At 39.3% G+C, this 21,007-nt stretch overlaps 1 protein-coding gene across 1 annotated transcript in view; it reads right to left on the bottom strand.

Annotated features, from left to right (window-relative positions):
• LOC311081541 (protein NLRC3-like) overlaps positions 1 to 21,007 on the bottom strand; it is a 96,948-nt gene that overhangs the window by 2,464 nt on the left and 73,477 nt on the right. Inside the window, exon 8 of the mRNA XM_084112087.1 lies at positions 10,914 to 10,960. Coding sequence (XP_083968213.1) covers positions 10,914 to 10,960 — 47 coding nt within the window. The remainder of the gene's footprint in view (positions 1 to 10,913; positions 10,961 to 21,007) is intronic.

Raw genomic sequence — 21,007 nt, forward strand, 5'->3', positions numbered from 1 at the left:
GATTCTCTGGCCGGAATCTTTCTGTAGTGCTCCCATCCTAAAACGAACCACTAGTCCATACTTTACAGTATCACTATTTATTACAATAAACCGTTTATTGACTGTACAAAGAATATAAATTGCTCAGGTTCAGAACACGTCTTCCACAGACAATTTTCACATTGACCAACCGTCACATAGGCCCAACGTTACGTCGCATGCGCAAATAATTTTACACATATTCAGAATTTTATGTCACGGAATGTACTTTTAAGATATTTAGGTAAAAATGTTGCTTTATAAACTTCAAATATGCTGTTTGTTTGTAAAGATAGCTCCTATTTAAAAATTGCTTCAACCTTTTCTGAGCTCCCTGGGCGTCTTTAGCGAGTAGCATCTGCCTGCAAAACCGGAGGCTGCATTTTCAGGACCCCAGTTCTAGGACCGCATTTCTAGGACCCTAGGTTTTTAGTGACAACGCCACCTACCGAATTAGAGGACCAGCGAAGATGGATGACAATCAGTGTGAGTATCAAATGCGAATAAATTTTTATTTGTTTAACGTTAACCCCCTGAGGTCGGCGGTATCGCCGGCGATACCAGCTCGCTTTTTTTTTATCAGTGTAAAAGAAACTCATAAATACTCTGTTGACTTTGATTTTCCATAGGAGTTTCATACATCAATCGATTCTGTTAAATGTGTATTATTTTTGTGTATACTCACAATAAAAACAAAGTGTTGTGCTTTTTGCCAAATAAAGAAAAATAAACACGAAGCGAGTTCTGCCTTGTCTCTGTCAGTGTAGTCCATTCTGAAACGTGTCCGAAAATGAACAATAATTCAGCGAATACTCAGTCAAACAGGCATACAGACACACAGGCATGAAGCTTGAATTCTCTTCTTTTAAATGAAGTAATTTATATAAAAAACAAATATTCTCATCTTGTGAAATCTGTATTAAAAGAGAGCGATTCCAGTCGAGCTCATTACAGCTCATTCAAATGTAATGTGACACGCCCACGGAGAGCGCGCGCTATTCAAACGCAAATGATTGAGGCAATCCACGGCGCAAACCTGTGAACGCCCCCATATCAGCTCGAGAAAACACAAGTTTATTCAGATCATTACTTGTTTACACCGTCTCGCAGCACTGTGAGGAATAATAATAATGGAAAATGTACCTCAGAAGTGCGGGTAGCCTATATCGAGGAGCGAGCTGAGGAATACTGTAGTAAGTTTTTTTCCTTCTCACGTGAATCGGGTTTCTGTTTATGAATGAATGAACGGCAGAGATGCGCGCTGTTTACCACAGTTCGCAAAAAGACAGTTTAAATTTAAATCGCGTGTGTGAATAAATGATGTTGTTTTAGCAAACTGTATTGCTATACTGAGATGAGTAAAAATCGACTGAAATATGTTGAAATAAAATGTAGGCTATTTGTATAAGCAACATATTAAACTGCAAATTAACATTTATATGCCCTAATATTTCATAAAAACAACGTTACAGTCAGGCGAAATATGAAAGACAACATTTTGTTGACTAGATTTGTGTACAGTTTTTACTGTAGAATATACTGCCACATCAAATAAGCTTTTGTTTAGCAATTTCTATATAAAATACTATTTTTGTCAAAATAAAGTCATCAACTAAGATGTTAGCTGTTCCAATGTTGGCTATATTCAAACTATGAATACATAGATAAAATGTAGGCCTATAATCTTTTTTTTTTTACAAAGAAAGAGTACACTTGAAATATTGTTTAAATTGTAATTATTGTTGTAATTATAACCTTTTTAATAAAATAGCAAAACATATTTACAAGATAGATGTAAGCAAAATCTTAAATGGTCAATATTGTCAGGTTTCGTATAGACGAAGCAGGCAAGATGGTAAGTTTAAATGCTTTAATTTGCAGAATGGATCGGTACAGCGTAACAGGTGAGTAAACAGTAAGTTGAATATCAGATGATAGCTTAACTGAATGATAACAAAATCTCTCTTTCTCTTGCAGATGCAGATGATGAAGATTCTCTGAAGATGGACTGAAGACAGGCTGAAGAAGATTGGGATCGACGGTAAGTATGCAGGTAGGAGAAGGAAGGGAGTCTGTGAGTCTTGTATAGACGAGACCAGACGATGACTGAAGTGCTGAATATAAAGGGGTGAGATGACGAGGTACAGGTGATGATGATAATTACTCAGGGGAGAGTGAGGAGAGTGAGTGCAGGTGTGCGCCAAGGAGGATTCTGGGGAGTGTAGTGCAGAGACAGATGAGGAAGACAGACGGTGGATGTGACATTACTCCCCCCTCCCGCAAGGCGCGACCCGCGCCGAAAGCAGCAGAACACGGGAGGGGGGGTGGGCATCTTGGAGTCCGTGATGGGGAGGTGGACCGGGTGTAGATGAACAGACTCCAGGATGGTCCAGACGGCCATGGCGGAACAGACTGGTCAGGGGACCATGGCGGAGACTTCCCTTCGGGCGGCCATGGTGAAGCAGGCTGAGGAGGTGACCATGGTGAAGAAGGCTGAGGAGGTGGCCATGGTGAAGCAGGCTGAGGAGGTGGCCATGGTGAAGCAGGCTGAGGAGGTGGCCATGGCGAAGAAGACCCTTTGGGCGGCCATGGCGGTGAAGACCCTTCGGGCGGCCACAGCGGTGAAGACCCTTCGGGCGGCCATGGCGGAGAAGACCCTTCGGGCGGCCATGGCGGAGAAGACCCTTCGGGTGGCCAGGGCGGAGAAGACCCTTCGGGTGGCCAGGACGGCATTGGGAACCGTGTCGGTGAGGCCTCCACGGTCCCCCCAGAGGACTTATAGCCCCCCCCCAAATTTTCTTGGGGAAATTATCAGGCTCTGGTTCAAGGCCGGATGAGACAGGGGGCGAAGGCGGCTCTGGGCAGGACAAGACCAGGGGCGAAAAAGTCTCTGAGCTGGGCAGGACCAGCGGCGAAGAGGGCTCTGAGCTGGGCAGGACCAGCGGCGAAGAGGGCTCTGTGCTGGGCAGCGATGAGGGCTCTGTGCTGGACGGGACCAGCGGTGAAGAAGGCTCTGTGCTGGATGGGACCAGCGGTGAAGAGGGCTCTGTGCTGGGCGGGACCAGCGGTGAAGAGGGCTCTGAGCTGGATGGAACCAGTGGTGAAGAGGGTTCTGAGCTGGACAGGACCAGCGATGAAGAGGGCTCTGAGCTGGACAAGGCCAGCGATGAAGAGGGCTTTGAGCTGGGCGTAACCAGCGGTGAAGAGGGCTTTGAGCTGGGCGTAACCAGCGGTGAAGAGGGCTTTGAGCTGGGCGTAACCAGCGGTGAAGAGGGCTTTGAGCTGGGCGTAACCAGCGGTGAAGAGGGCTTTGAGCTGGACGGAACCAGCGATGAGGGCTTTGCGCTGGACGGGACCAGCGATGAGGGCTTTGCGCTGGACGGGACCAGCGATGAAGAGGGCCTTGTGCTGGGCAGGACCAGCGATGAGGGCTTTGAGCTGGACGGGACCAGCGATGAGGGCTTTGTGCTGGACGGGACCAGCGATGAAGAGGGCTTTGAAAACTCTGGCTCTGGCTCGGGGAGAACGACGCTCACAGACTCTGGCGGGCAGGCGAACGGCTCTGGTTCGTCAGGGCCGATGAGAGGAGGAAGATCGCTGAAGTCATCAACCTCGGACATAGGCTTGGCGGGCACGACGCTGTCAGTCACAGGCGCGGCAGGCATGACGCTCACAGTCTCAGGGGCGGCAGGCACGATGCATACTGCCTTGATCTCGGCAGCTCTGGCGTGAAGTGCGGGCTCGGCTGGACTGGCGTGAAGTGCAGGCTCGGCTGACTTCCGGAAGATGATGGGTGGCGTGGTGAAGATGGCTGGAGATGGTGGCGTTCCGGACCCGAACTGGTATGCTGGCTCGGCTGGAACCAACCGGATGATGAACGGGGCTGCGTAGAATAATGAAAGCTGACTCAACCTGGAATCCGAAGGATTCTGCATCTTGGTCTGGTCTTCTGTCAGGTTTCGTATAGACGAAGCAGGCAAGATGGTAAGTTTAAATGCTTTAATTTGCAGAATGGATCGGTACAGCGTAACAGGTGAGTAAACAGTAAGTTGAATATCAGATGATAGCTTAACTGAATGATAACAAAGTCTCTCTTTCTCTTGCAGATACAGATGATGAAGATTCTCTGAAGATGGACTGAAGACAGGCTGAAGAAGATCGGGATCGACGGTAAGTATGCAGGTAGGAGAAGGAAAGGAGTCTGTGAGTCTTGTATAGACGAGACCAGACGATGACTGAAGGGTGAGTGCTGAATATAAAGGGGTGAGATGACGAGGTACAGGTGATGATGATAATTACTCAGGGGAGAGTGAGGAGAGTGAGTGCAGGTGTGCGCCAAGGAGGATTCTGGGGAGTGTAGTGCAGAGACAGATGAGGAAGACAGACGGTGGATGTGACAAATATAAGTCTTCTTCTAAATATATCTTTTGTCCTTGCATTGTGGCTCAGTCAGTGTCACACCTGAATGAATGGCTAATTATGCAGAGTGGGTGGGACATTGTATTCTAAGGTGTAAACCACTCCTCGTTCACGCCCCCCTCGCATATTGGCTTTCCAAGCAAAACCTGTTTTACATCAATTTAAATCAATGTATTGTTTTATGTAAAGCAAGACTATTTTCATATAATTTTGAAGCCAGAACTCGAAGCGACAACATCCATTAGTCAAAAGTCTTATTGACACATATTTATTATGAGTTTTGTGGTCTTATTTCAGCAACTCTCATTTTTATTTTTTTCAATAACCACGCATAAACATTATTCTCTTAAAAATTCAAAAATATACATGCATGGTGATCACATATTTTGGTAGCCCTGTTTGTGCTATATAGAGTGAATTTACACCTTTGCCATTAACATGTTTATAAATAACTGAAAAAAGCACAAATGTCAGAGCATGTCAGAACACCTCCAGGGCCCAGAAAACCGCTCAGACTCCAGAGGGTTAAAAACAATTGTGATGCATTTCATTGGAAAGTTAACGTAGCCAACGGCTAAATAGTCTTGAATGCATAGCCATCATATATTAGCCTCTAATGCTGTAAAATGAATTATTAGCACATTAATTTAACGGAACTGTTGCATGATAAGCCTGTGTTGACTTCTTGACAGCACAATAAACTATAGCATGTTCGTTCTGAAAGCTTATTAATTACTCATTGTGTTTCCATTTTTATTCAGTTCAATCGTAATGTTTTCACTGTCATGTGTACTCTATATGAAGTGCTTTCAAGGACACAGCTCAGGGTAGGCAATAGTATGACAATAAAGATAAATAAATAAATTGGTTAAGTGCTAGGCTTAGGCCTAATTTATGTCTATTTAAAATACATTTTTATGTCTAAAATAGAATTGTTTTTTATACAAAAAAATATTGTTTTTTATACAATGTCCAATGTATCCTTTTTTAATGCTTATCCTTTTTTAAGCGTTAACAGTATTTCTGTTAACCTAGCAGTGATTATGTTCTCCATTTACTATTTCAGTGAAGTGGAAGAATTTAATAGGGTGATAGAGAAACAATTAAGAAAAGAGGGGAGAGCATCCAGGTGGTAGGTAGTGCTGCTGCATACATCACAATGTGTGCTTTAAATATTATATTATTTATATAAAATTTAATATATAGGCGCTGCGCTTCTCGTCCAGTGTGCGACCCCTTAATCAGGCCCGTCGCGACAAGGCAGGCAAACAAAGCAATTGCTTGGGGCCCCGAGCTGGCCTGGGGCCCCAAGACAACGACTGGTTAAGAATAAAATGCAACGACAAACTGTGTGAGCGCCCCTTTGATAGTCAATGCAGTAAAGTGCAATGACACTGTTATCGGGATCCCCCTCAAGGGGGCCCCCCCTCAGTAGTCGCTGACCAGCCAACCACGCGATCTCTGCTGCCGGCAAAATACAAAACCTCCTCGGCAGTTATCATGAAGCGAATTATGCTTCAGGAAGACAGAAAAGAAAGAAGTTAAAGGTAAAAAAATATAGTGATAAGTGATAATTTACACTGGATAAAATAGCTCTACTTGTCTTGTACAAATGGTGTACTTTTGCAGCAGGTATGCTAGCAAAAATATGTTTATGTTAGCTATCTGCCTGACGGCAAATGCTGCTTGTAACGAACAGTTAGTGCAACTTTCTAGCGCAATTTTCCACCGGACAAAATTGCGATTGTTAACTCATGATATCTGTTCTGTCTGTGCGCACCAATCTTGCACTTCTATCTACTCCTCAACCAGACCACCTAGAGACTTCGGGTTTTCGGCATTATGTTAAGGAAGGTCTAATCTCGGGAACGCACAAAAAAAAAAATCCAGGAAAAGATTTACTATCTCTTAGTGTTGTGATCCCATGACGTCAGAAAATTGCGCTAAAACACTCACTGAGTTTTTATTACTTGTTTCATAGCTTATCTTAATGTGATAAAAATAAGAAATTATTTTTAAGTTATCAATGGATCTTGAACAGTTACTTCAAGGTTACTGCAAATGTTCAATTGTTGAAAATGTTCAAAATTTTATGCACAGTATATGCAACTGCAGTATTTGCACTGTAAACATTTTTTATTTATATAAAGTGTGGGTGAACTATGGCTAAGCTGCGGTGGGGGGGGGGGGGGGGGGGTATTGGGGGGGCCTCCATGTCCATTTTGCTTGGGGCCCCCAAATTCCTTCAAACGGGCCTGCCCTTAATGCTGTAATTTTGCAGCAGGCATGAATGTTCAGGTTTATCTTGAAATTTGTTCAGATGTCACGGCCTGTATCTTGCACTTTATTTCCTTTCAAGACCTCTATATTTATAGTTCAAAAGTAACATTCAAAAACTACCATTGAAACTACCATTCAAATTGCAATTTGTTGCATGAAATGTAAACACTTTGTTTTTAGCTGTTTTAGCATTCATTTTTTAATGATTCACAAACAAATGTACTGTTGCCTGTTACTATTTTTTTTTCTTTTTTTTTTTTTCTATTTTTACGTGCAATGTTGTTTAAGTCAGCACTTCTGTTTTTAACAATACTGTTTTTAACAATAATGGAGTTTAAGCACTTGTTTTAAGGATTCACAAACAAATGTTCTGCGGCCCATTGCCACATAAGGGCAATGTTGATATTCCAGTCGAGCTCATTACAGCTCATTCAAATGTAATGTGACACGCCCACGGAGAGTACGCGCTATTCAAACGCAAATGATTGAGGCAATCCACGCAAACCTGTGAACGCCCCCATATCAGCTCGAGAAAACACAAGTTTATTCAGATCATTACTTGTTTACACCGTCTCGCAGCGCTGTGAGGAATAATAATAATGGAAAATGTACCTCAGAAGTGCGGGTATATCGAGGAGCGAGCTGAGGAATACTGTAGTAAGTTTTTTTCCTTCTCACGTGAATCGGGTTTCTGTTTATGAATGAATGAACGGCAGAGATGCACGCTGTTTACCACAGCTCGCAAAAAGACAGTTTAAATTTAAATCGCGTGTGTGAATGAATGATGATATTTTAGCAAACTGTATTGCTATACTGAGATGAGTAAAAATCGACTGAAATATGTTGAAATAAAATGTAGGCTATTTGTATAAGCAACATATTAAACTGCAAATTAACATTTATATGCCCTAATATTTCATAAAAACAACGTTACAGTCAGGCGAAATATGAAAGACAACATTTTGTTGACTAGATTTGGGTACAGTTTTTACTGTAGAATATACTGCCACATCAAATAAGCTTTTGTTTAGCAATTTCTATATAAAATACTATTTTTGTCAAAAATAAAGTCATCAACTAAGATGTTAGCTGTTCCAATGTTGGCTATATTCAAACTAATGAATACATAGATAAAATGTAGGCCTATAATCATTTTTTTTTTACAAAGAAAGAGTACACTTGAAATATTGTTGAAATTGTAATTATTGTTGTAATTGTAACCTTTTTAATAAAATAGCAAAAGATATTTACAAGATAGATGTAAGCAAAATCTTAAATGGTCAATATAAGTCTTCTTCTAAATATATCTTTTGTCCTTGCATTGTGGCTCAGTCAGTGTCACACCTGAATGAATGGCTAATTATGCAGAGTGGGTGGGACATTGTATTCTCAGGTGTAAACCACTCCTCATTCACGCCCCCCTCGCATATTGGCTTTCCAAGCAAAACCTGTTTTACATCAATTTAAATCAATGTATTGTTTTATGTGAACGATAAAGCAAGACTATTTTCACATAATTTTGAAGCCAGAACTCGAAGCGACAACATCCATTAGTCAAAAGTCTTATTGACACATATTTATTATGAGTTTTGTGGTCTTATTTCAGCAACTTTCATTTTTTTTTTTTTTTATAACCACGCATAAACATTATTCTCTTAAAAATTCAAAAATATACATGCATGGTGATCACATATTTTGGTTGCCCTGTTTGTGCTATATAGAGTGAATTTACACCTTTGCCATTAACATGTTTATAAATAACTGAAAAAAGCACAAATGTCAGAGCATGTCAGAACACCTCCAGGGCCCAGAAAACCGCTCAGACTCCAGAGGGTTAATTAAATGTTTGCTATTTTTTTTATGGCGGCTATTAAAGATAAGATAAAAAAAGTCATTTCTGTGTGTATTTGAAAGACGTTTAACAACCTCTCATACTGTCAATTAAATACTGCTGTATGTTTAACTAGTAGATTAAGCTGGATCATTTTGAACACTCAAAATAAACAAATAAGAAATCAATAATTTAAGTAGAAGTAACAGTTAAATAGGAGTGGAATTATAAAATGTTTTATACTAATGAAACTAAATAAAATTGATTAAATTCAACTAAATGTGTTAAGTAGAACTAACATAATTAAATAGGGGTGGAACTACTAATATTTTTTATACTAATGTAACTAAATAAAATTGATTAAGTTCAACTTACCGTATTTTCCGGACTATAAGTCACACTTTTTTTCATAGTTTGGCTGGTCCTGCGACTTATAATCAGGTGCGACTTATATATGAAAATTAATTCAGACTGAGATGAAACATTACCAAGAGAAAACATTACCGTCTACAGCCGCGAGAGGGCGCTCTAGTTGGCGGAGTTGTTCAGAAGCGACACCAAGGATGAAGAAAATGATGGAATGAGATCGCGGGAGCTTGGTGAACTTGTTTACTGGTAACTTGCTTGTTGGACTCGCTAGCTTATGTTAATTTAGCCTATTCAGCCTCCCAGGTATATGTTCTTTATGCTATTGTGTAGCTGAATAACTGTTAATGTGTTGCATTAACATACCGGACACCTACTCAGCCTGTTGTTCTGTGTGCTACTGTGTAGTTGAAAAACTTGCCTTTCCAGATTAAATGTCTGTTCTTGGTCTTGGATTTTGTGAAATAAATTTCTAAATAAATGCGAGTTATAGTCTAGTGCGACTTATATATGTTTTTTTCCTCTTCATGACGCATTTTTTGACTGATGCGACTTATACTCTGGAGCGACTTATAGTCCGGAAAATACGGTAATTGATTTTACCTACATTTAAACAAATGCATTGAGTGCAACCACTTACGATAATAAAATTGATTAAATTCAACAAATATTTTTTTCAGTGCGCACAAGTCTCTCATTCGTCGTAACGTTATAACATTTCGTCTCGTCTCGTTTTGGTCAATGAAAATGAAGAGACATTTTAGCATAGTTTTTATTTTGTAAAACACATTTAGTCTCGTTTTTATTCGTCAACAATATTGCATTTTACATTTAATTATAGTCATCGTCACATGACCAGCATTTACGTTGCGTCTCGTCTCGTTTTCGTCAGCTGATAAAGGTTCGTTGACGACGATATTTAGTCATAATTTTTGTTGACGAAAGCAACACTACCTATAACCCATATTTATAGAAAACAGCTAAAATCCTGTGATTCGTTCATACCATAGGGTTCCACCGTAGACAGTTCATTTATCCAAAAAGCTTCTCTTCTCAAGAGCTGTTTAATTATGTTACCACCCCTAGGGTTTGGCAATACTCTCTCAATACCAATAAACCTGAGGGAGGCAGCAGAACCATGATTCTTCTCTATATAATATTTAGCAATGGCATAGTCAAGGTTATTGTTTCTGATCGCAGCCTTATGTTCTGCGATTCTCAGCTTGAGGTTACGTTTTGTTTGAGGCCACAAGGGCATATCAGCACATAAATAACATGGGTCCATAGACAATTTATAAATTCTTTGATGTTATATTTTGGTCTGGAATGTGGGTGACTGAATGTTTTAGTGTCTATAGTGTTGGCGAAATGAGCACATCTACCACATCTATAATTCCCATAGACTTGTTGAGAAAGCCAGTTTGTCTGTGTGGGTTAAATACATTTAGTGATACTGAAGTGGATATGAATAATTGTGCTTAAAGGGATAGTTCACCCGAAAATGAAAATTAGCTTTTAGCATTTGTATGTCAGAACTTCAAATCTGGTACAGTAATTTCAACATTCAAAATTGTATCTGTGTGTGTGTGTGTGTGTGTGTGTGTGTGTGTGTGTGTGTGTGTGTGTGTGTCAGTGAATGGAAATCTTTTGATGAGAGAGTGTCCATTTGAGTGTCAGTCTGTGTGTTTGTGTGTGTGTGTGTGTGTGTGTGTGTGAGTGTGAGTGTGAGCGTGTGCGTGTGTGTGTGAGCATGAGCATGAGCATGTGCGAGTGTGTGTGTATGAGTGAGTGTGCGTGTGTGTAAGAGTGTGTGAGTGTGCATAAGTGTGTGTGTGGGTGTGTGTTTGAGTGTGTGTGTGAGAGAGGGAGATAGTGTGTGTTTGTGAGAGTGTATGTGTGTGTGTGTGTGTGTGTGTGTGTGTGTGTGTGTGTGTGTGTGTGTGTGTGTGTGTGTGTGCATGCTTGCGTGCGTGTGAGTGTGTGTGATGTGTAGACGTACATTTTCGTGGTCCTGTTGTTATCCTGATCTCTCCTCCATGATCCACACTAGAAAACACACAAAGTGACACAATTAATCATAGACGTAATGGTTTTAATACTATACAAACTGTATATTCTCTTTGTGAAAGATTAAAGGGATAGGTCACTTTAAAATTAAAATTAGCCATGATTTACTCTCCCTCAACTCATCCTAGGTGTATATGACATTCTTCTTTCAGACAAACACAATCAGAGTTATATTAAAAAATGTCCTGGCTCTTCCAAGCTTTATAATGGCAGTGAATAGCTGTTTCTGTTTTGAAGTCCATAAAAGTGCATCTCTCCATGATAAAAGTGCATCTATCCATCATAAAAGTGCATCTCTCCATGATAAAAGTGCATCTATCCATCATAAAAGTGCATCTATCCATCATAAGTGCATCTATCCATCATAAAAGTGCATCTATCCATCATAAAAGTGCATCTATCCATCATAAAAGTGCATCTATCATCATAAGTGCATCTATACATTATAAAAGTGCATCTATACATCATAACAGTGCATCTATCCATCATAAAAGTGCATCTATCCATCATAAAAGTGCATCTGTCCATCATGCATCTGTCCATCATAAAAGTGCATCTGTCCATCATAAAAGTGCATCTATCTATCATAAAAGTGCATCTGTCCATCATAAAAGTGCATCTGTCCATCATAAAAGTGCATCTATCTATCATAAAAGTGTATCTGTACATCATAAAAGTGCATCTATCCTAGGGATGGGCACAGTACTCGATCACTCGAGTTCTCGAACGTTTCAGAGACGATTGATCATAAAAAGTTTTAAAAAAGACATATTTTTGGTTTATAGCAGCATTTTGCATGGCACCTTGAGCTCTGATTGGCGTTGCCAGAGCGTGGTCCAAAGTCCAAAGCGAAAAAACGCTTCAAAAATGGCTTCAAAGTCGCGTAGTGATGTCTGGCTTCACTTCGACAAAATAGATGAAAAAACAGTTCAGTGCAAAATATGGAGTGCCAAGCTGTCACACAAATCTACCACAAGTACAATGCGTTATCATCTAGTATTTGTACATAAAATGTCTTCCGATACTACCAAAGACGCAACTCAGACAAGCATAGCATCTTTTACCATCAGAAATAAATGGAACACAGACAGAGATGAAAAGATGACACAACTAATCACCTAAATGATAGCGAAAGATTTGCTGCCCATTCATTCTGTCGAAGGAGAAGGGTTTAAAGATTTGATGAATTACGTTGAGCCCCAGTATAACATCCCATCGCGCAAGACAGTCACGAGAAGAATAGAAGCTCTACATAAAAAGACTGCTTCTTCACTGAAAGACAGACTGTCAAAGACAGCGAGGATGGCTATCACTACAGACACATGGGCCTCGCTGACCACTGAATCCTATATAACACTAACTTGTCATTACATTGCTGAATGGGAAATACATAGTGCAGTGTTAGAGATGCGCAGTTTCGACGAACGACACACTGCTGTGAACATAGCCAACTACCTAAAAGATGCTACAGAACTAGGAGAAAGTAATTGCATGTGTTCATGATAATGCTAGTAACATGGTTCTGGCGAATCGAGGACTTTGGGAACCAGTCCTCTGCTTCGCACACACCCTGCAGCTAGCCATCAACAAAGGCTTCAGTGTTGCTTCTGTTAAAAGCGTGATAGCTGCCAGTAGCCAATTGGTGGCACATTTTCACCACAGCACCGTGGCTACAGCGGCACTTTGCCAGAAACAACAACAGCAGAACGTACCCGAACACAAACTTATCCAGTACTGTCGTACGCAGTGGGATTCTGTGTGCGATATGTTCGAACAGCTTTCGGAACAGAGATGGACTGTGTGCGCTGTTCTGTCAGATCGCAATACTACAAAACTTGCAGATGCGAAGGTTTGAAAGATGAGCACTGGCAGATTATAGAAGAACTGAGACCTGTTCTCCAGTCTCTGAAGTGCGCCACAACAGCCATGTGTAGTGATACGCATGTTTGCGTTTCGATGGTCTATCCGATCACACATAGCCTCATCACAATACACCTAAACACACAGACCAGTGAGTCTCCAAGAGTTTCCAAATTCAAGGCAGCAGTGGCAGAATCTCTGAAACGGCGCATAGTCACTGTTGCTGAGGATGCTGAGAAAGTGGCTCTACCTCTAATTGCAGAAACATTGGATCCAAGACACAAACATCTGAAGCTTCTTGAGACAGAGCTTCGAGAGAGAGTAGAGTCTGAAACTGCTTTACGACACCGTTACAAATTCTGTCACACCCATTCAACTTACCACCTTACTCATTATGCAGGTCATTGTCTTCTCAGGTGTGAATCACATCATTATTCATGATCATTCACGCCCACTCGCATATTGCCTTTCCAAACAAAAAGTGTCTTACAAAGTTTAAATCAATGTATTGTTTTATGTGAATGATTAGGCAGGATGATTTACAGTAGCCTAGAAATCTAGACGCACCCTAGCGGAAGCAAAATTTATTTTGCAGCCAGTGTAGTCTAGCAACTCTCCGTTGACTTTCGAGCTGGAAAAAACAAACTCTAGTCAGGACAAATCGTGTATAGAGTCGGTGGGTGGGCTTAACATAATGACGGCAAATTTGTGATGGTTCTGCGTGAATTCCCTGCTACTTGACAACAAAGAATGGCGGCTGCTGCTGGCGAACAGGCAAGGATTTGGCCGCGACTCTGGAGGACTTGGAGTTAACCTGTTAACCGTTGCCAGTGCGCCCGCGCACTGAAGCGTTATTTATTTATTTAATTCAAAATTACTATCAGATTTAATGTTACACCTTGACAAACTATACATAATTAAAAAGATATAATACTCAAGTTTCAGTATTTGACCACTAATGTATTCTGAGAAACTCATAGTGACAGTTATGTCTTAATTTGTGTCAGGAGTTATGAAATGAAAAAATTAGTCGATACCTTTAATATGAATTATGCGCGTCAGCCGCTTTCATTCATAAAAAACTCCGTGCTGTCGTCATGACAGCGATACACAAAACAACGTCCTTCAGGGCTTTAGCTCAAAAACGTGCTGATTTGGAGAAATATTGATAGATTCTCATAGATTTACATCATATTTCTATAGACAGGAATAATATTTATTGAATTTATACCCAAATGCGTCGATGTAATCTTTATGAGCGTTTGGTACTCTGATACTGTGTTTTCAATTCATACCAATAGCCTGAGGGCGCTATATGCACAATAATAGTCCATATATAGAACATGAAGAAGAGCCATGATCATGTGACATTCCAGGACGTCACTGATACACACAAAGCTACAGAGATCGCGCTGTAGCATGCAGATAAAGATGTTTTGAAGACAATAAACATGATTGCAATGATATTTGAGTTACCTGTGTTTTTCAAGCCATGCCAGGTATTTTCATAATAATAGATTATATTTATAATGTAATGCTAATCTATATAGACTAGATCATTGTGCAGAACACTATCCAATAGTATATTTTCTGTCTGATTTTTTTTATCTGAAGCCAAATTAGATCACAGAAGATTATTTAAAATACTCGTCTTGCGTTATAAAGTAAGTTTGGAACACAAACATGGGTTTTAATCTCATAAATTGTTGTGTATTGATGGTGTGCTAAGCTAACATGCTAGCTAGCCCTAGGTGCACATGCTAGCTAGCCCTAGGTGCACCTGCCACCTAGAAGTTATACTTTTATTATTTTTTGAATGCTTACTGAAATGTTTCTTTATTCAAGAAATGCATTTGATACAGTTTAAAATGTGAGGTGAACTTTGAGAAAAGAAATTAGGGACTGAAACCCTATGAATAGCCTGTGAATAGCCAGTCGTTAGTAACTATAATGCAGACAAAAGAAATGCATATTTAGAGCCATAACCAGGCTGGAGAGGTGTGAATGTGTGCAGGGGGAGACTGAGACTGAATGGGGATCGTTTGCACCACAAAACAATAAAGACAATATACTGGATAGATGGTTAGAAGATGACAATAAACATCAGTAGCATTTTAGCGTCAAATCAAAATAAAGTCATTTGACATGGTCTTGAAAAACATTTAACTAAATACAGAGTTTTGGACTTATTATCTTCAGATTTTAAACATAAAATGTTTAGACATGTGGCTTTAGCTGTAGTGCATTTCTAGATTGCTCCAGTGCCAACTTCAATTTTATTTTCATGAGGATGTTTCATAAAAATTAATTTCTAATAACTTTACAAAACTTTGAAGCTATTTATAAAAAAATTTGTCATTATGACAATAATTAATTCTACATTTACAATAAACTGCCAGGTGTCAGCTTTCAAACGAGATCATACTTGTGCTTTTAGTACAAAGGGTTCATGAACTGTATCTGTTCCAGTTTGGGTATGTCATTTCTGGGGATTTTTCAAAAGTGGGGTTGCAGCTTAACAGGTTAAGCTTTTCTTTGAAAAAAGAACAAAGAACGCCACTTAAGTCATTCTTAAAAAAGGAAGATGTGTTTGTAGTTTTGCCAACCAGATATGGCAAAAGTTTAATCTATCAACTAGCTCCGCTGGTGGGCAAACGCTCTGGTTGGTTGTAGCGCTATCCTATTGCGTACAGAGGGAATTTGAAAGACAATCTCGGATTGAGCCGTGCCAATGGTGAGTTACCAGACCTAACATCTTGATGTAGGTCTGGCTTGCCAGGCTAGATTTTCAGATCATTTTGAAGCAAAAACTCTAGGCAACAACATCCATTAGTCAAAAGTCTTGTGGACACATATTTAGTATGTTTTGTGGCCTTATTTTACAAACTTTTTTTTTGTTTTTTCAATAACCATGCATAAACATTATTCTCTCAAAAATGCAAACATGTACATACATGTTGCTCACATATTAAGGTAGCCCTGTTTGTGTTAAATATAGTGTAATTACACCTTTGCCATTAATATGTTTATAAGCAACTGAAAAAGCACAAATGTCAGGGCATGTCAAAACATCTCAAGGACCCCAAAAACACCTTAGACCCCAGAGGGTTAACACTTTATTATACTCTCTAATTGGGCACTGGAAATAGAATTTAACACAAAAATCTCTGTAATTCAACAAATTACCAAAATTATTAACGCCCATATTCCTTTTTCCATCCAAGTTCCTAAAAACAAAGATTCTATATTACTCAGAATATAACCTTCCTGTTGTTCCACAGAGGTGTATTATGTGGTGTAAAGTTGTGTTTAAACATTAGGTTCTAGTACAAAAGAGCCTGCTGATGGAAATCAGATAATTTTACAGGTAGTCTGTTTAAATCATAGTCAGACCGCAATATAAAATCAATTCCCCCCATTTTTTTGGAAAATTGCATTCGGGATGCTAAACCAAAAAGAGTCGTTATGACACACAATGGAATTCAACCATTTTAGTTTTAGTACACCATTCATCACAAAAATTCATGCCACCCTCTTCAATAGTCTTAATTAGGGTTGGGCGGTATTATGGTAATATCGGATACCGCGGGATCTTAAAATAGCGCCGGTATCAGTTTCAATACTGTCATTACCGGCACTTATATAGCCTATAATATATATAATTTATTTATTGCCTAAAAAATGCTTATGTGTGGTTGCAGTTTGGCAATATTTCTGGTTCCAACCGAATGAGAAGGGAGAGGCGGTAAATACGAGAGATGTAAACACCTCTAACCTAATGTCACATCTCCGAAACAACCGCCCACTCACTGCTGCCAGGATGCATTTTGTTCTCGAGTTCATTAAATAAGCGCATTAAGTTTCGTATTTGTTCAAATATTATAATGTTATTTTTTCCATCTTTGTTGATTATGAGAAGTGAACAGCACAAATAAGATGGGATGCATCGGGAGTCAGACGATTTGACCACTTCAATAAATTTCGTTTTGTAAAAGGCCTCTTTAAAACGAATTTCGTTTTGTATATATTTTATCTTAATTTTAATAAATTTTTCATCAACCAATTGCCTGGATAATCATGACATGATGGGCATGCCGCGGTCACTTGCATTGAAATCTCATAAATTAACCGAAACTCAGTGTAGGCTATGCCTCACAGACATGACAAATATATATAAATAAAGCTTGAAATTTCTTTAAACGAAACAATTAAAAACGAAAGAAATAGGCTACTCACTGATTAGGCTAAGTAATCCATGATGTGCATTTTTCTCTAGGCGCGTTCATACGGAGATGCGATCATCAATTTCATTAAACGAAACTATTCAAAACGAAAATAAATAGACTAGCCTACTCTCTGTAATCCATGATGTGCATTTCTCTCTATAGCGTTCACTATGGAGATGCCGATCGTCAATTTCTTTAAACGAAACAATTCAAAACGAAAAGAAAAAGGCCACTCTCTGATTGTGTAATGATGTGCATTTCTCTCTATAGGCGCGTTCACTACAGAGATGGAGATCGTCAACTTCCATCTTTGCAGAAAAGTTTTATTAATAAAAATCAATGGACACGCGTCACCGGATTACAAAGGCACATCTTGCTGGTTGCACGCACACAGATATTATGTTGAATAATGGTGGGCTCGGGCTCATAATAACAGTTAATGCCGTCGGCCGGACTCAGACACAACGTGCACGGGTTGGGCTTGATTTTTTTTTTTTTTTTTTTTTTTGATCTGGCATTCAGTTTCTGAACGGTGTAGGCACAAGCCAACAGTTTGGTGACGCCGTCTGAGCCCATTATGTCATAATTTTTAATTAGTCACGGTAATACCGTATACCCCGGTAAAATAGGGAGGAGGTTTGACGGTATCAAAATTTGAATACCGCCCAAGCCTAGTCTTAATCATGTCATTTTTCCAGATATAATGACTGGCTGGGGGCTGGGGGCTGGGGGGTGGGGCTTTAACATTTTAAAGCAGCGATGTACAGAAAATCACACAGATATAGAAGAAAATGTATAAAAACATTTTGGATCAATAAAACTAAGAAATAACATAAATAACTCCAGAAAGGCCACAGACAGGATTTGCATTTCACATAGGCTACAAATCAAATTAAATCGGCTAAATTATCTGTTCGAGCAGGCTCTATACACCACAACATCGATAAAAAAAACATAAAAAAAAAAAACAATTCATTTACTAAATTAAATTAGAACAGAATATACCTTTCTAATAAATAAAAATACAAAACGAAATAAATCAGAATCAAGTCACAAGATGAGCAAATGTCTGCAAAATGCCTAAAGTGCAGGGGAACATATATTCAAAACACAAGCCACAAATAGGTTAGATTAGATAACCCTGACAGATCAATAAATAAAATTAAAATAAAGAAACTATTAAAATAACGATAGTAGCCAGAATTTTCAACTTTGTCTTTTTAACTGCAGAAACAAAATGCTAAACTGGAGTGGCAGTCTTTTTAGCTAAAAATGTTCACACTGACAGCATCCAAAAATCTAATTAGAACCTGCTAAAAAGTTTTGAAATCACTTGTACCCTACCTGATCGAGAGAACAAATCCAATCTTTCACTCTGTCTGTGTCCGTTGGAGTCTTTTCAAATTGTGCGCGCGGATAAAATACATTCTAATAAAACGTGAAACTTGTTAACGTTGGCCGGCAGAAGTGCGATCATGGTTTTCCTGATGCTAAATACAGCCTTGGAGAATATCCTTTCTGACGGTGTACATCCACACTTTATATTTTCTTATCCCAGACATTGTTATTTTAAAGATTTAAATCCTTGCCGTCAAGACGCTCCTCTACGGATTGAAAGTGAAACTTAAATCTGTCACGCGGACACGGGGTGTTTGGATTTATTCACGCACGTTAAAAAATATTTATTAAAAACTTATTTCGTTGCACATTTTTATATACAGCATTATCATAATAGGCTGAATATTAACGTATTTGACAGAAAACCGGTAGTTCTATGTGAAATCAGACATTGAGCGCCCTCATATAGCCAAAGTGGCATGATCCTCGTTTCATAAAACCTCAGCGAAGATTCGACTGTGAGATCGGTAGTCGAATCAGGCTCCTCCAATCGAAGCATCGAATCTTCGACTATTTGGGGTCACCCCTAAATCCAATACTGTATTTTTGCATGTGTCTGTTACACATAATAGTAACTGAATGTCTTTTTATTTAAATTTTATATACAATATGTTTATGCTTATGTGCAGTTTATGTAAATTACCTCATGAGCAGTTCTGGTTTTGAATGATGTATGTACCAGTTCTCACCACTAAGTGGTGGTATAATATTTCATATTTTAATTATTTTGTAACATTTAACCTGAGTAGTTTATAATGTAAATAATGTATTTGGATACTACTTGATACATGTGAGTTAATTAAGTGTGCTTGCTGAAAGCAGCACACTTATTGTTCTTCTTAAGTTTTCTTATTATTAAGTGTGCTTGCTGAAAGCAGCACACTTATTGTTCTTCTTAAGTTTTCTTCTTCTTCTTCTTCTTCTTCTTATTATTCCCGGGAGAAACATTTTGGCCAGCTCCTGCGCCTAGGCCCTTTGAGACAGAGACACCGTTCCAACTTTAAAACGTACGGTCAGTACCGGTGTAAGTTGCTCGCGAAGATGACATCACGAGTCCATGTCGTTTGTCCGCCATAGTGGATTGAACAGACGAAACTAGACGCCCATGATCCTTGGACCAAGCCTCACAAAAGTTACTAGAAGGATTTTTGATTTTCGGAAGTGTTTGCCGTCACAGCCAAACAAAATCAGCGGCGTAGTCGCCAAACAGGAAGTCGTCCATATCTCAGGAACTCTGTCACGTATCGAAACCAAACTTTGTACATGAACTCGGGACTCCAATGTGAGGAAGCACAAGATCTGATTTTTTTATTTTTTATTTTATTTCAGGCTAATAGACAAACCCATTTACCTATGTCTAGGTTTCACCTCACACTTTTAATGTTAATGCATTTAGACAGTAGGTGGCACTGTTGTATTACATTTCACAGAGCTGCCAAGTCAGTGTATATACTGGATTCGTTTTTACTAGGTTTGTCTTAATAAATGCAGGCATGAATTTCGTTTTTTGCATTGGTCTAATTTAATCATCTTCATTTATTAATATATACAGATTTGTATGCATGAATTGTGCATTTCCAGTTCTCAAAGCAGTTAATAACAAAAAAAAACAAAAAAAACTTATTATACAAAAATTATTATACAAAATACATCATGCTCTTCTTCGCTAACCGAACAAACAATTCATTGTCTGTGGCTGTGTTTGTGCACACGGGAAATATGCTGAGCATAACAATAGAAAACAAGGAGAAACGCGCAGTCACATGCTCAAACAATCAACAACGTTGCTCTAGAGGTGCGTTGTGGACTGCGAAGTGGACTTCACAGGGTTTTCCGCCATCTTAAGTTAGATTCTAATCCGAAGGGAGCGAACATGTTCAGTTCGAAGGGCACTGCGCACGGCATAGGGAATAAGGGAACATCGATACATCACTTCACAGGAAGTGGAGAGCGATGATCACCCAACTGTCATTTCGCGCACCACGTCATCACCAGTCAGAACGGTCATAACTAACGATGGAGGAGTTTACGTATGTGTGTAAGTATTCATACATTTCGCCATTGTTATACAAATGACTGTGTATTTGCAGACAAATGTATTTTTAACGGTTATTGTTGTGAATATTACATATACTATTTTTGATGATTATAATTTACCTCAGTGAATGCAGCCAGCTTAGCTAGTTTGTGAAGTAAAGTGATTTTATTTTAGGTAGTTGTAAAATAGTGCAATATAATTGTAAATATATAATATAATAATAAAAATTAAAATATGAATGTAGTCCTATATATATTTATGTTATATCATAATCTGCGCGACTCCGTCGTTGACTTTCTTTGATGACATTTGCAGGGCGTTTCAAATGAGCGGTTATTGTCAGTGAAGTCCACTTCAACTGATATACCGTGCTCAGGGAGTAGGGGAGCAGTGAACACTGCGTATGGACCCTGTCGAATGGAACACACCTTAGATGTGTAAAAACAAGTGGAAAGCGCGAGCGCGCCGCTGTCTCCTTTCCACAAGCGCTTGTTCTCCTGTGGC

Source organism: Abramis brama (assembly GCF_963993115.1).
Source record: "Abramis brama genome assembly, chromosome: 4".
NCBI classification, from domain to species: Eukaryota; Metazoa; Chordata; class Actinopteri; order Cypriniformes; family Leuciscidae; genus Abramis; species Abramis brama.